Genomic DNA, 15002 nt, shown 5'->3' with positions numbered 1-15002 from the left:
CATAAAATACCACAGAGATATATTCACAAGAAGAAGGTACTTGTTGCGCATATGTCCATTTTTATAATAATAATAATGATTTGTTCCTGAACGTGTGCAAGGGTAGTACGATGCAACATGCAATACATTGGATAAATCAGAGTAACAAAATATAATAACACATTATAAAAACAGAAAAGAAGTGCAAAAATATTATTAAGACATTGTGCATAGTAGTTTATGGAGATATTTGATGGTCTCCCGTCTTCAAGAGGCTACCGTCCAGGGAGCCATAGAAATTTTGACGGTATTATTTGATTGGCGTAGCCTGCGACATAAGCTTCCCACGCAGCGGCGGAGAAGTGCTCCGAAAGCATGCAATCGTCCCTCCCAGAACATTTTTGTAGCGCTGCAGTATCTCGGTTGGGGAAAATTTGGCAATATGCATTATTAGAGGTGACTTCAAGCTTACATAATACATATGCCATTGGGGTGCAGTATAATCTACCCACAGCTCTGACTTATATAGCGATGTGCATTATGCATTGAACAGTATTTATTTATTTATTTCTTGGATAATTTGTAAAGCGCCGCTTTTATGAGACATCACTTCAGGGGCGTTCTACAGTTGATGCAGGTATTACAAAAAATACAATAATATTACAAAAAGAAAGTGAAGTTAAGTTAAGTAAAATGAAGTACAGAAACAGATGAAAAGAAGATAGAAGATGGAGACTCTGCAGCAAGAATCCTAGGTGCTGAAGAAACTGGACCAGCTGCTGCAGCGAGAGGGTCCACCGCGTTCACCAACAGTCATCCGTCCAGGTATGTGTCTGCTGCTAATAAAGCGCTGACATAATATCCTTACATAGACACCCGACCTTGGCAGCACCGCAACGTCACAACGTTCGGCGAATCCATCATTCTTCTCCATATAATCGGGACGGTCGGGATAATAAATAACCTTGGGCGTAGCAAAACACTTGCTCTAGGGCCTAGCTGCGTAAAATTCCGTTGAAAACATCTGGTGCACAGTTGCCGACCCTCGTTCCAGGTTCGTTCATCGCGAGTAAATGACGAATATTTTTGAAAATATTCGATTATTCACTTTTATCCACACTGCACTCTAATCAAATTACTATAAAGTTCTAATAACTGGTTGTTAAGTTTATTTAAAATGTTGATTTATTGATTTTAAAAATAATATCAAAGGGATGTTGCCACATTTCCCTTGAAAATACAAAAAAAACACAGAACGGTTAGAGGACGCGTTGGAAGACGCGTCCGGTTGCCGTGAAGGCTACAGCAACACGTGTAGGCTTGTGGGCTAGTAGGTATTATATTGACGTATATGCTGAAAAACCCTTTGACAGCGTACCTGCTCAATATCACTCTTATTTGTGTCTCCATATTCTCGATGTCCTTCAGATTGTCTGCGATATCTAATAAATATCATATATTCAAATTATTTTATGCAACGACCAACATCCATTTAGAATTGTGATTTTCATAAAAGTTATTAAAACTCGACGACAAAAGAACTTCCACCAATGGTGTACCTGATCCCTCCTCTGGTGGTGTCATAGTTGAGTGTGCGGAGGCCGTGCCTCCACTGCACGTACCCGTTGGGCTGCGGCACGCGACTGATCTGGCAGACCAGCTCAATGGTGGAACCTCTCTTGTAGAACTTGTCCAGGATCAGCACGCCGCGGTTGTCCACTATCTCCACGCGGGGCACTGGGGAGGATGAAATATTGATTTGTTAAATTTTCTGATGAATTTTTACATATTCATTTGATAAATTACACATTATTATTGTTTAAACACATGCCAAAAATATCAAATAATTTTTTTTCGGGTACAAAAATGTTTAAAAAGTTATTTAGTTTCATAGTTGAAAATTGTTGAGTTACCCCAATTGACGGTACTAAATTAACAGTCAATATCAATCAAATTTACCAAAGTGGTCATTGTTTAAATGAATAATAAACTTAAAGGCAGAGTTCTTCCGTCATACTTAAATCGTTTTTGTGTGAACTATTTATTCTATTGCACGGCATATCATGTATCTTGCATATCTGCAAATATTTTATGATATTTTGGAAGTAGATTTTTACAGCAACATTTTTAAAATTTAACTGCTAATATTTATTATAATAATATATCAATATGTCTATTAAGGTTGTACGTGGCAACTGTGCGCACGTGTGTATTACGGTTGGACGGTGTTCGAAGGTTTCAGTAAGTGCTTTTTTTTTTTTTTTATAGTGAATACCTCACAAGAGTCCCAACTGCTCCCGTCTGGAGCCAGTGAGACTATGGCATCCCCAATTGGGGGGTGTTGTGAGGCTGAAGGTAAGTGGGGAAGAGAAAGAGGAAGGTGGGGAAGTACCTGGCTATTCAGATCTAGTCACTAAACACGGCTAAAGCCATTTGGAGCAACGTTTCAATTCTGAATGGTGGTCTTACACCAGGGCGATACTGGTAGTATCTTCCACTCTGGAACGTGCCGCAAATATACTATATATTATTTTAATTAATTAATTGTGAAATAACACAAATTAATCAAATAAAATTTATTTGCGCACGCCGGGTTCGAACCCGCGACCTTCGGAATGGCAGTCCAATGCGTTACCACTGTACTATGCCGGCCGTCAAAGTGCTAATATAACATAGCGAATACTTTTTGGGCTGTCCTGGTACTGCAGTGCCACTGATACGTTTGTAGAAGGGCGTACTCCCGGATTCCGAGCACTAATGAAAAAACGGATCACCAGCTTTCGAACGCGACTAGCCACGAGCGAAAACGGTCTTGTGATGGCAGCACCGCACTTCTGACAGGGACCTATTTACAAGCGATGGAGCTAATTCCGGATGTCATAGATTTAAAAAAATATGTATTTTTAATATATTTAAAAAAAAAACTTTATAATATTTCTATTTTTGAGACCGATAATTCGTGGTGGAATTCCATTATAATATATTAAAATGAAACAAATAAAAAAATTTATTCCACTTAATTTTTTTTTGACCGTAACCGGTTTCAGCTCGTCAAAGCCATCTTCAGACTGGTACACAAAATTCTTAGTCTACGGTTTATATACACAACATATGGGGGAGGGGGGAGAGGGGTAGTTTATAGGGTTTTTAATCAATTTTATTTGTTACTAAGTCGTTTTAGCTTGTGGAATTTCTAAATATTTGGTAATTCCCGTAAGCTAATTACTTTGGGTTTGTAGCTCATTTCAATATTTATTAGGGAAAAACCTCACAGGTAATATGCATTATTAATGACCTAATTTTATTGTCAAATCATTATTTATGATGGGATTATTTTTGCTTTTTGAAATGATACATGTTTAAATTTGGGAAATTATTATAAGAATTAAGAAAGTAGGGACTTAGCAACTGATACTAATAGCTTATTAATTACAAAGTTACTTAAATCAGCTTTTTATAATGTAAACTCTCGTAAACTCTCTAGGTAGAATTTTTATTAACAACAAAGATAAGAGAGAAAAACTCGAGAATTCGGGCGTTTACCAAGTGAACTGCGCTAACTGCCCAGCATATTACGTTGGTCAAACAGGGAGATCTTTCAAAACCCGAATTAAAGAACATTTTACAAATTGGGTAAATACTAAAGGCGAATTGTCAAATGTAGCATCACATTTATTAGAAAACAAACACTCGTTTGATGAAGACAGAGATGTTAAAGTCCTCCATACTTGCAATAAAGGCCACAAGCTTAGATTAGAATCTTTAGAAATTACTCGCTTAATTAACAAAATAGACCCTAACTTTGTAATGAATAAACAATTAGAATCATTTGCCAAGTCTCCGCTCTTGTATCTATTGTAATTTTCATAATAATTTCGACATTAAAATATGTAGTTAGGTTAGACCATCCCTACTTCAATGTAAACATGTACCCCTTCAATAAGTAACTTTGTAATTAATAAGATATTAGTATCAGTTGCTAAGTCCCTACTTTCTTAATTCTTATAATAATTTCTCAAATGTAAACATGTATCATTTCAAAAAGAAAATATAATCCCATCATAAATAATGATTTGACAATAAAATTAGGTCATTAATAATGCATATTACCTGTGAGGTTTTTCCCTAATAAATATTGAAATGAGCTACAAACCCAAGGTAATTAGCTTACTGGAATTACCAAATATTTAGAAATTCCACAATCTTAAAAGACTTAGTAACAAATAAAATTAATTAAAAACCCTATAAACTACCCTTCTCCCCCCTCCCCCATATGTTGTGTATATAAACCGTAGACTAAGAATTTTGTGTACCAGTCTGAAGATGGCTTTGACGAGCTGAAACCGGTTACGGTCAAAACAAAATTAAGTGGAATAAAGTTTTTTATTTGTTTTATTATAATTTAAAAAAACTTTAGTTTCATTATGTTTTTTGTATTATTATTTTTTTTCGTTTACTGTTTATGTATTATCTTACAATATTTTTTATATTTAATTTATACATTCTATGTATATATGGAGCTCGTGGGGTTGCACCACCCTCCACGAGATCTGGAATACACAAGAAAAAAAGTAATGCTATGGTAACAAATCCTTTAATTTAAGTAAAAATAATTACAAACGCGGTAATAAAATTAGTAACATAAAAACTTACAAATAATTATTATGTGCACTATGCCATTGTTTATGTCCCATTTCTGTGAAAATCTTGTCAACTCTCCGTGTTCTTCTGTGACTATTGCACATAAAAACAAAAATTATGCGACCACATTGTAACAACAAAAAAGCATCCGCCTCTCTTGCACCGGATTTTATTTGTATATATACAGGGTGCGGCAGAGAGGACGGACGGTTTTAAGAAAATCATAAAATAGTTAATTTTTACTCAAAAACAAATTAATTGATGGAATCAGGTTTGCGAGGAAATAGCATTTGAGAAAGTCAAGTGTGGAAAATCACATCAGGCATGCGGTGGCCGAAATCGTTGATGCAGTGCTGGAGGCGTTCTTGGAAGTTTGCGTAGACTCTCTCCAACATCGCTCTATATCATAGGGGCGAAAGCGGAGATCCATATGCAAAATTCGCCTTACCGAACGATCACTGAGGCGAAGTGCAGCAGCATGTTTCCGGGCAGATCGAGTCGGACTGCGAATAAAGGCTTGTCGAACGCGTTCAACATTTTCAGGAGTTTGAACTGTCAGCGGAGCTTCTTTTGGTCTTTTGTTGATCATTTCACCACGCCTGCGAAGTGATTCAACCCAACGAAGAATGGTGTTTCGAGAGGGAACAGTTTTATTTTGATAAATGTTGAAGTGGCGACGAAACTCACCCTGTACGACGGTGACTGACTCATTATTTCAGACGAAACAATCATAGGCAAAAACGCGGTGCTTCACCGTCCACGGCTCCATGACGACAACTGGTAAAACAATGCTAGGAACTAACGAGTCAAGCGGCACCCCCCCACCTCTCTCGTAGACGGGGGGGGGGAGATTACTACCCATCTCAAAAACGTCCGTCCTCTCTGCCACACCCTGTATAAATATGAAAAGGATATAAGGTTTTATCTGCCTTGACAAAAATACGTCTAGAGTGATTACAAATAAAGTAACATATAAGTGGAAGGTGTAGCAAAGTTTTAGATTGTTTATAAAAAAAAATTGGTCAGTAAGAAGATTTAAACTTACCAATGACCGTGAGGTAGACATAGTATACCAGCGGCGGATGACTCGACACCTGACACTCGTACACCCCCTCGTCCCGCTCGTTGGAGTAGCGCACTAGCAGGCGCCAATCGTTGGGCGGCAGGTAGTCCAGCGAGTACCTGAGTATCAACATAACATCATCATAAACTACACGTGGATATCGTATTGTGTAAGAAATAATGGTCAGTAGTTGCAGACGTTAGCCGTTGAACGGCAGGGAGACCAGCGAGTAACTGAAAACCATCAACACACATAACGTAAATGATATCCCTAGTTAACATAACATACAAGGTATAATATACCATCAATACTCTTGGAAATATTCGGCGAACCCGAAATAAATCACGTGTAATAAAATAATTTCTCGACAAAAGTTTAAAGCTAGTGTGCACCTGCAACAGCCACCGTTAACGTCCTGGACAGCTGGACCGGATTCATCCCTATCGAAACATTACAATAGTGTGGTGTCTCCGATTGCCGGACCGTGTAATAACAGGAACATTCCGCCGCTGACGTTCTGGGACTACCGACTGCTGGCCACCTAAGGTTGGACAATTATTGCTGGCTATGACTGCTGGCCACCACTGCTGGCCACCTAAGGCTGGCTAATTACTGCTGGCTACCGACTGCTAGCCATCGCTGCTGGACACCTACTTCTGACCATTTGCTGTAGACGTCGCCTATAGTATCTGCTGTATTGTATTGCGCGCTGATCCAATCAACAGATGCACAGTGTACTCTAATTTGAATCATTTCTGAAAGCATTTTTTTTGGGCAGATGACACTGCGCCTTGGACAGAAACTGTCCACAAACCGATTGCCTCTGGTTCCTATTTGTGTATTAAAACACAGTAGTATTGAAATATGTACATACTCTACTTCTTGTGAATTGGGTTAGCAATAAAAAGTAGGAAGTACCTATAAGCTATGTTTTTTTATAATTTTTGTATATTTGTACAATAAACTTAATAAGAATGTGAATAATTTAAATTGTCTTTAATTTAATGATGATTTGGATGTATTCTATTACGGGTGTTTTACATTTTTCTCGTACAGGGCCACATGTCTCGTACATTACAGAAATAGCATCGCGCGGTATCAAGGCGGTCAGATATAGCCGAAACGGTGACATAAGCGAAACACATTACGCTCTTAGCCTCAAATCACGTAGGTATTAGAGCAGTGCAGATATATAACTTACGCCGTGCATTACGTGCGTGCTTGACGGCCCTGATGATCAAAGTGAATTTTGTATCACTTTGATCATGTGTCATCCAATGCGTGGAGTGTATTTGTTTATGAATACTTATTTACAATGTTAGTGCTACGACATTCACACACTGGCACTGGTGCGCGGTGAATTTAAACGATTTCGCTATATTTTCAACGACGTATTGCTTGTTCTTTACTCTCGAGATGATTTCGGGAATGCTGACGTAGCAGTTTTATTTAATCAATTATTTTACAAATACGATTTGGTAGAGATATTTAATAAAAGTAGATACCCCCATTAATTAATTTTCACCACCTGTATTACACGTTAGGTATATTTTAAAGGTGAAATGCACTGCTAGAAATTTTAGTCCTGGGCAATCTCTGGTAATTAGTGGAAAATGATCACACGCTAACCTGCTTAATTAATCATAAAAATTCTGTGTCATGGAAAATAACGTATTCACGAATATAAAAAAAAAAATTTTTTGCGGCAGTTACATACACTTCATGTGATCTAAAATTTCATGACGGAGCTATTTTTGTGTTAATTTTTTCATAAATGGTCATGCAAAAATCTGTGTTTAAAAAGTAAATTGCTTAGGCTGTTGACTGACCGCCCCGAAGGAAATGGTAGGGCGGGGCATGGCAGGGAGGTGAACGGGAGGTAGGGCGGGAGATGGGTGCGAGAGATGCGAGCAGGAGGCGGTGCTCGCCTGTTTATTATTTAACAAATCAATCACCCACCACCTGAGCCCAGAAAATGACAACTTAAATCATCAAGTTAATCATTATTTCAGGTGCGTATTTGTAATTTTTTGTTATGAAATATTGATATGTATTACCCATTCTTTCTCATTCCTTATTTATTTTTTTTTTTATTTTTTTTATTTAGTTACTATATTACATTTTTTTAAACATTTTTATAAGAATTATATATATTTATATGATTAATTGATATAGATTTTTATAGTCCTCCTCACTAGGAGATCCTGTGCTGAGGGGGACTAGGTTTTGAATAATTTTTCAGCGACTTCTATGGTTCGACTTCATGTTTTGGGTAAGGGTTTCCAGAAACTTCTACGACGATGTTTTAAATATGCTAGTAAGTTCTTTTTCCGGTAATTCCTTAAGCCAAGATTTAATGTTCTTAATGCAGTTGTTTTTTGTTTTGATTTGTTTGATACTAAGTGGGAGTTTGTTATATACCTTTACTGCTAAAAATTCAGAGCTTCTTTGTCCAAAGGTAGAGTTACACTTTGGTATAGTTAGTATCTCTGTTTGTTTGGCTCTGGTATTATGAGTATGTGAGGTGTTTTCCTGAGAATTATTTTTGAGGTGTTGTACCAAAATGTTTTTGGCATAGATTTTCTGTATGCTTGGAACGTCAAATTGTTTAAAAATTTCTGTTGTTGATGTCCTTATGGGAACCTTTAGTATGGTCTTTATGATGCAATTCTGAGTTACCTTCAGCTGTTTTATATGTTTTGATACTGCTGAGCCCCATCCTATTATTCCATATTCCAATTTGGAGTGGCATAAAGCATAGTAAACTCTCTTTAAATCCGTAGCTGACAAAATGTTCCGTAATTTTTTGAAGAAGTAGATGAGTTTAGTTAACTTTTTTGAAGTACGATCAATGTGTGAATCCCAGTGTAGTTTATCGTCAATTTCAATACCAAGATATTTTATGCTTTTGGTTTGAGTTATAATCGAGCAGGAACATTGAGGAAATTTTTTTTGACATTCATGTAGTTTGAGTATATGCTCATTCATTGGTTGTCCTCTTTTGTTTTTGGAGAAAATTAAATATTTGGTTTTATTCACATTTAATGTAAGGGAGTTTGCTTTAAGCCAGTTTTGAAGAACAGTTAGGCCATGTTCAGCCTCCTTATATGTGCTTGTCCAATCTTGTTCATGGAATAAAATTACAGTGTCATCTGCAAAGCTCATTATGTTTCCTTTGATGGGAAGATTCATAAGGTCATTTATGTAAATTAGAAATAGTATAGGTCCTAATACGCTTCCCTGGGGGACACCGTACTTAATTGGTAGAGTTTTGCTCCTTCTTTTACCAATTTGTACAAATTGTTCTCTTCCCGTTAAGTAACTTCTAAGTAGGTTTAGGGTTGTTTCGGTTATTCCATTTTTTTTTAGTTTTAAATACAGTATTTCGTGGTCAATGGTATCGAAAGCTTTTTGAAGATCAATGAAAACTGCTAGGCATTTTTTGCCTTCATCCAATTTTCTAATAATTGTATTTGTTACATTAGCTATAGCGTCACCAGTACCCAGGTTTTCCCTAAAACCATACTGCGTAGATGATAATATTTTATTAGAATCCAAAAATGTAAGCATTTGTTTTTTTATAACTTTTTCTAATATTTTTGATAGTGTAGTTAAAATACTAATTGGTCGATAGTTTGATACATCATTTTTGGGACCGTTTTTATATATTGGAATGATCGTAGCAATTTTAAGACAAGCAGGAAAAATACCATTTGATATTGACAGATTTATAAGATACGTCAGTGGGTGGATTAACTCATTTTGTAGATATTTAATTGATTTGCTTGATATCAGTTCATTTCCCGATGAAGTATTTATATTTAGGGAGGCTATAATATTTCTTATTTCATCACTTGTTATCTTGACAATATTGAGGCTGTTTTCTTGATTTACATCGTCAATCCTCACTGTATTTTCGATAGTACTAATTGAATTTTGTTTAATTTTATTTGCTAAGTTTGAGCCTATATTGCAAAAATAGTTGTTTATAAAGTCAAGAAGTTTGTCCGGGTGTTCTGTAAAAGATGTGGGAATCTCATCAATGTTTAATTCCTTAATGCTATTGTCATTATGTGAGGCTTTAGCATTAGTTATTTCATTTATGATCTGCCAGAGTTTACGTGAATCATTATGACATTCATCAATCTTGTTTTTATAGAATGTTTCTTTAGCATAACGTATTACATTTTTACATGTATTACGATATCTTTTGTAGAATCGAAGTGTTAGGATATCATAAGGGTTGTTTTTGACTTTTTTGTGCAGTTCATCTCTTTTTCTGATTGAGTTTATAATATTCTGACTAATCCAAGGTTTAATGTGTAAATTTTTATGAGATAACTTTTTTTCTATGGTTTTGGTGTTTGATAGGATAATGTTCTGTAAAACTTCTATAAAATAACTCCAAGCAGTATCAGTATCATCTTTTTCCAGAAGGCTTGTCCAGTCATTCACTGTTAACTCGCATTTGACGTTTTCCCAATTTGTTTCAGATTTCGTTAGGAGTGATTTCTTTTTTTGGTTTACATATGTATTTTTTTTTGTAATTGATAGAATTATTGTATAATGGTCTGTCAGTGTGGTAGTACAAATAATGGCTTGAGTTTTTCTATTAGTTTTACAAAAGATATGATCAATGCAAGTTTTGCTTTCATTATATACACGTGTTGGTTCATCAATTAGGCTTTTAAATCCATGGTATGCTAGTGTTTGCATATAATCAAATTTTTTTGGATGGCCATTTTCAAGAATATCAATATTTATATCACCGATGATAAATACATCTTTAGTTCTTTTTAGTAGACTTAGTTGATTAGATAAGGAGTTGAGGAATGGTTCTAGATTTTGTGTAGAAGGAGATCTATAAATTGCGAGTATTGTTGTGTCATTACCGATTGATATACTTAGACAGTTTGCATTATTGATACAGATCTCTCTGACATCAGCTTCTATATCTTCTTTAATATATACGATGACACCATCATTTTTTGTGTTGTTCATTATTGTAGAGTAAGGGACATAATTCCCAATTTGTAGGGGGTAGTATTTATCAGTTAGCCAACATTCAGTAAGAATAATAATATCCCATTTTAAATTTAAGCTTTTCATCAATATTTGTAGTTCATCAAAGTTTTTATTGATACTTCTAATATTCTGGTGCATTATGTTAAAATTATTGTTTATGGATGATATGTTTGGTATGTTTGTTGTTAGTGCGTTATTCATTTTCTCAATTTAAATTATTAAGTGGATTAAGTAATGTTGTTCATATTATTCACTAAATTATTTTCACCATATCATCAAGGTGCTTAATGTAGATAATTTTATCATCTTGTTTTTTGCGTATCATAACTTTACCCTGTTTGTACCATACATATTGGTAATTTTTTTCTTTTGATAATTGTTTTGTTTTCCATAGGATTTCTTTATGATACGGGCTTAATTCTTCCCCGATGAAGATTCGAGATGTCGCCAGATCCTTGATTTCATTATAATTTATTTCCTTTTTCTTATCAAGGAGGGAATCTCTTTTTCTTTTATCGGAAAAGGTCACAAGAAGTTTAGGAGGGGCTTCATTTCGTCTGTCTGAGACTCTCGTGACGTCAGTTATATCAGTGTGTAAGAGGTGGATTCCTGCTGCGGCAGCAACTTTTTTAACAATTTCCACAGGTTGTTCGCGGTTTTGTTGTGGAATTCCTGCTATTTCCAAACTATTAGATTTTGATAACGTTTCCAAATCAGAAAGTCGGATTTCAAGTTTTTTAATAATCATATTTTTTTCCATTTGGTCTTTTTTTATATTTTCAAAATCTGTTTGAATCGCTCGATTTAAATTATTTGAGACCTCAATTTTTTTTAACATCTCATCGTATTGAGCACTGATAAAATCAATACTTTTTGTAGTTTCTGTAGTTTGTAAATCAATTTTTGTAAATATATCTTTTTTCAGGGTTTCAAATTTTTTATCAATGTATTCAATAATCTTATCCATGTTCAATTTATCTTCCGAAATTATTGGGGTTTTGCTACGTGTGCTAGACATCACTATTTTAGTAAGTTCACAAATGCCCCTCTTTAATTATGCTTGATGAAAAATTGATGGTGGCAATCACTATTTAATATTTGTTTTATTGCATAGACAAAGTCACTCAACTTGACATTTAATATTTTTTTACTTTAATTAGTTTTTGCGCAAAAATCACTCACACTTTGAAATCTTAACTAAAACTTTTGATCCCACAAAACGTAGAAGGTTTAAACTTTAATTTAAATCTATTTATTGTGGCTTTAAACAACTCCTATTAATTTTTCGGCTAGTTTATAAGGGACGCGGAAATTTCAGATCTTAGCACTACAGTTAACCATAGACAGGTTATTTATTACCTGAACCTTAAAATAAACAGTGTTATTAATATCACAAGCAAACCACCGCATCACCACTTACCGGTGGTTTATAGCTCACAAATTATTATGTTAAAAATTTTCTATTAAACAAAATACCACCAAATTGTTCAATTGGTCAAGGCTTGCCATTTTTACTTTATTTTTTTATGTCAAAAAAAGCGACACCACAATAATAACTTATAAGTTTTTTTAAATTTTTTTAAATACAATTTACGAAAAATTAAAAACTCATCGGAAAGCGATTTTAAAAACTTTAGCTGTGTTCGCTATTTTCGTTCAAAGGTTATTTTATTTATTATTTTATTTTCAATCCTTCTGGTGTTTTTTTCTTCAAAAGTCGTAAAAAATTTTGAATTTATTAATTTAAAAAAGGAATCAGTTTTTCCTGCTTTCAAAAACTCCTGAAACTCTTTATTTATGATTCATTCAAAAACAGCGAATATATATTTTTTAACATAAATATATATATTTTTAAAATGTCTTTATCGTAATGATACAATATATACATAAAAATTATTTTTATATGATAACATTGGAGTTCCAGATTGTTTAATAATTAAAAAGCGAAAAATAGTAGGTATTTAACGCTTTAATATAAAGTTTTCAGAAAGAGCGAGAAGGTAAAAAAAACAATAATTGATATTTATTTTATTTTACTCCCAGAGGGCCTTTACATATATAAATAAAGGCAGTACAACTTGACATGATAAAGAAATATACATACATACATACACGAATTAAAAATAAAAGCAACAAAAATTTAAAGTACGATGGAAAATAATAACAATAAAGTTACGGTAAAAATAAAACATACAAGATATAAAATTACACCAACAAAAATTTAAAAGTACCGTGATCAGAGAATTACAACATTATTGTTTCGGTATTGGTTTCGCATAGTACAAAACCGCTGTATCGGGGAATTAGCTAGTTGCAGGAGTTCGGAACTGTCCGATTTAGATTTTAATATTTTATAAAAGTTAATTTTTAATGATGATTTTTTTATAACTAAATAATACTACTGATTATAATGCTTTTTAATACTTCTACGAATCATACATTTAATTACTAAGATATAGGGAGAGATATGTTTAGTAAATTTGCACCGATGTAGTTTGAGAAATTTAAAAACTTAAAAGAACTTCCTTAGTGAAAACTTGTATTATGGATAAATCATTTGATTATTTCATGTATATATTATATCAGTGACATATTCCATACATCTATGTGCGAATAAATATTTCCCAAGTTTTGAATTCTGTGTAGTGGTATATTGAACTGCGCCCTGGACGTAGTAATACCACAATAAAATGGTAGTACTGGCCTTGTGTTTCTGGCTGGCACATTCAAATTTATGACCGCCAATAATTCAGGGCTTTCAATTGTATTATGCAAGATTTTAAATAGAAATACTAGATCGAAAACAGTTTTTCTGTCACTCAAAATTAAAAGATTAGATAACCGTAGTAGATAAGTGGAGTTTATTTGTTATTTCGTTATTTTTAGTTTAAAATTTAAGAAACCTTAGGATTTTTTTTGTACTCTTTCTATTGTTTTAAAATGCATGTTAGGTTAAGTTGGGAGTCCATACAGTTTTTTTTATTTTTTATTTTTAAATTTTATTTAAGTAATTTGTACATTAAAGTTTACAAATGACTAATTAATTTTTACATATTAATATTCTATGTTTTTTCTTGTTTTATGTGGCTTCTACACAACATCTTGAATTTTTCAATTGTGGCAGTCTTTAGGTTTTCCGGCAGCGCGTTATAGTATTTCATCCCTTTAAAGAATAAACTGTTCTGTGTATTTGCTTTGTCCTTTTTTGGTAGCCTGATTTCATTGCACGTCCTAGTTTTATGTTTGTGTATGTCATGTTGTATACAATTTTATTTGAAAAATATTTCGGTAGCAGGTTGTTTACTATTTTGTGTACAAATATCATCGTGTTCAGGGTCAACATCTGTTTCACCGTTAGCCAATTTAGTTCGTTTAACATTTTATTTACTTTTGAATATCTATTTCGTCTGAGTATTGTTCTCATTGTCCTATTTTGGAGAATTTGAAATTTATTTTGTTCTCGGTCGTTACACAGAAAAAGGATAGTTGAGCAGTAATTAAAATGTGGAGCAATAATGGAGTTATAAATGGTGATTTCAGTTTTTTCGGACAGTTTTTGGCGAATTCTTCCCAAAAAAGATATCTTTTTTCCAATTTTCTTTTGGGTATATTCAGCATGTTTGTTAAAGTTGAGTTTGGAATCTATTATAACTCCTAAGTATTTTATATCGGTAATATTTTAATAATAATTTCACCATCAATTTTGATTTTGCTTTCACTGGATGTCTTCCTATAACCAATTACCATACATTTTGTTTTATTTTGTATTTAATTTAAGCTTATTTATTTTTAGCCATCTTGATACATTATCTAGTTCATTATTTAAAATATTTATTAGTTCTTCATAGTTTTCTCCAATTATATATATAAGTGTATCATCGGAAAATAGTCGTACTTTGCATTTTGAAAATATTTTCACCATGTCATTAATATAGAGTATGAATAGCAGAGGTTCAAGGGCTGATCCCTGTGGTACTCCTAATTTATTTTCCATTGGTTTTGAAAATTGATTATTAATTTTTGTTACCTGTATTCGGTCTTTCAAATACTCTTTTATTAATTTAGTGGCTACAGTTGAGAAACCAATTTCTTTAAGCTTTCTTATCAATATTTCTCGATCTATAGTTTCGAATGCCCTTTAAAAATCCAAGAATATTGCTAAGATAAATTTATTATTGTTAACTCCTTCTTTCCACTCTTCAACAATTACATTTAACGCTGTTTCACAAGAATTATTACATCTGAATCCCGATTGTTCTTGGTATAAAATATTGTGTTCATCTAAGTATTGCGA

The 15002-nt window shown here is 33.6% G+C and overlaps 1 protein-coding gene across 1 annotated transcript in view; it reads right to left on the bottom strand.

Moving 5' to 3' along the window:
* Positions 1-15002, bottom strand: part of LOC149426069 (obscurin-like) — a 65678-nt gene that overhangs the window by 3751 nt on the left and 46925 nt on the right. Inside the window, exons 4-5 of the mRNA XM_089645652.1 lie at positions 5666-5802; positions 1539-1716 (exon numbers count right to left, since the gene is read on the bottom strand). Coding sequence (XP_089501778.1) covers positions 1539-1716; positions 5666-5802 — 315 coding nt within the window. The remainder of the gene's footprint in view (positions 1-1538; positions 1717-5665; positions 5803-15002) is intronic.

This window comes from Hesperophylax consimilis, chromosome 2, assembly GCF_061612785.1.
Source record: "Hesperophylax consimilis isolate HC1 chromosome 2, BYU_Hcon_1.0, whole genome shotgun sequence".
NCBI classification, from domain to species: domain Eukaryota; kingdom Metazoa; phylum Arthropoda; class Insecta; order Trichoptera; family Limnephilidae; genus Hesperophylax; species Hesperophylax consimilis.
This window is presented reverse-complemented; position numbering and strand designations above follow the sequence as displayed.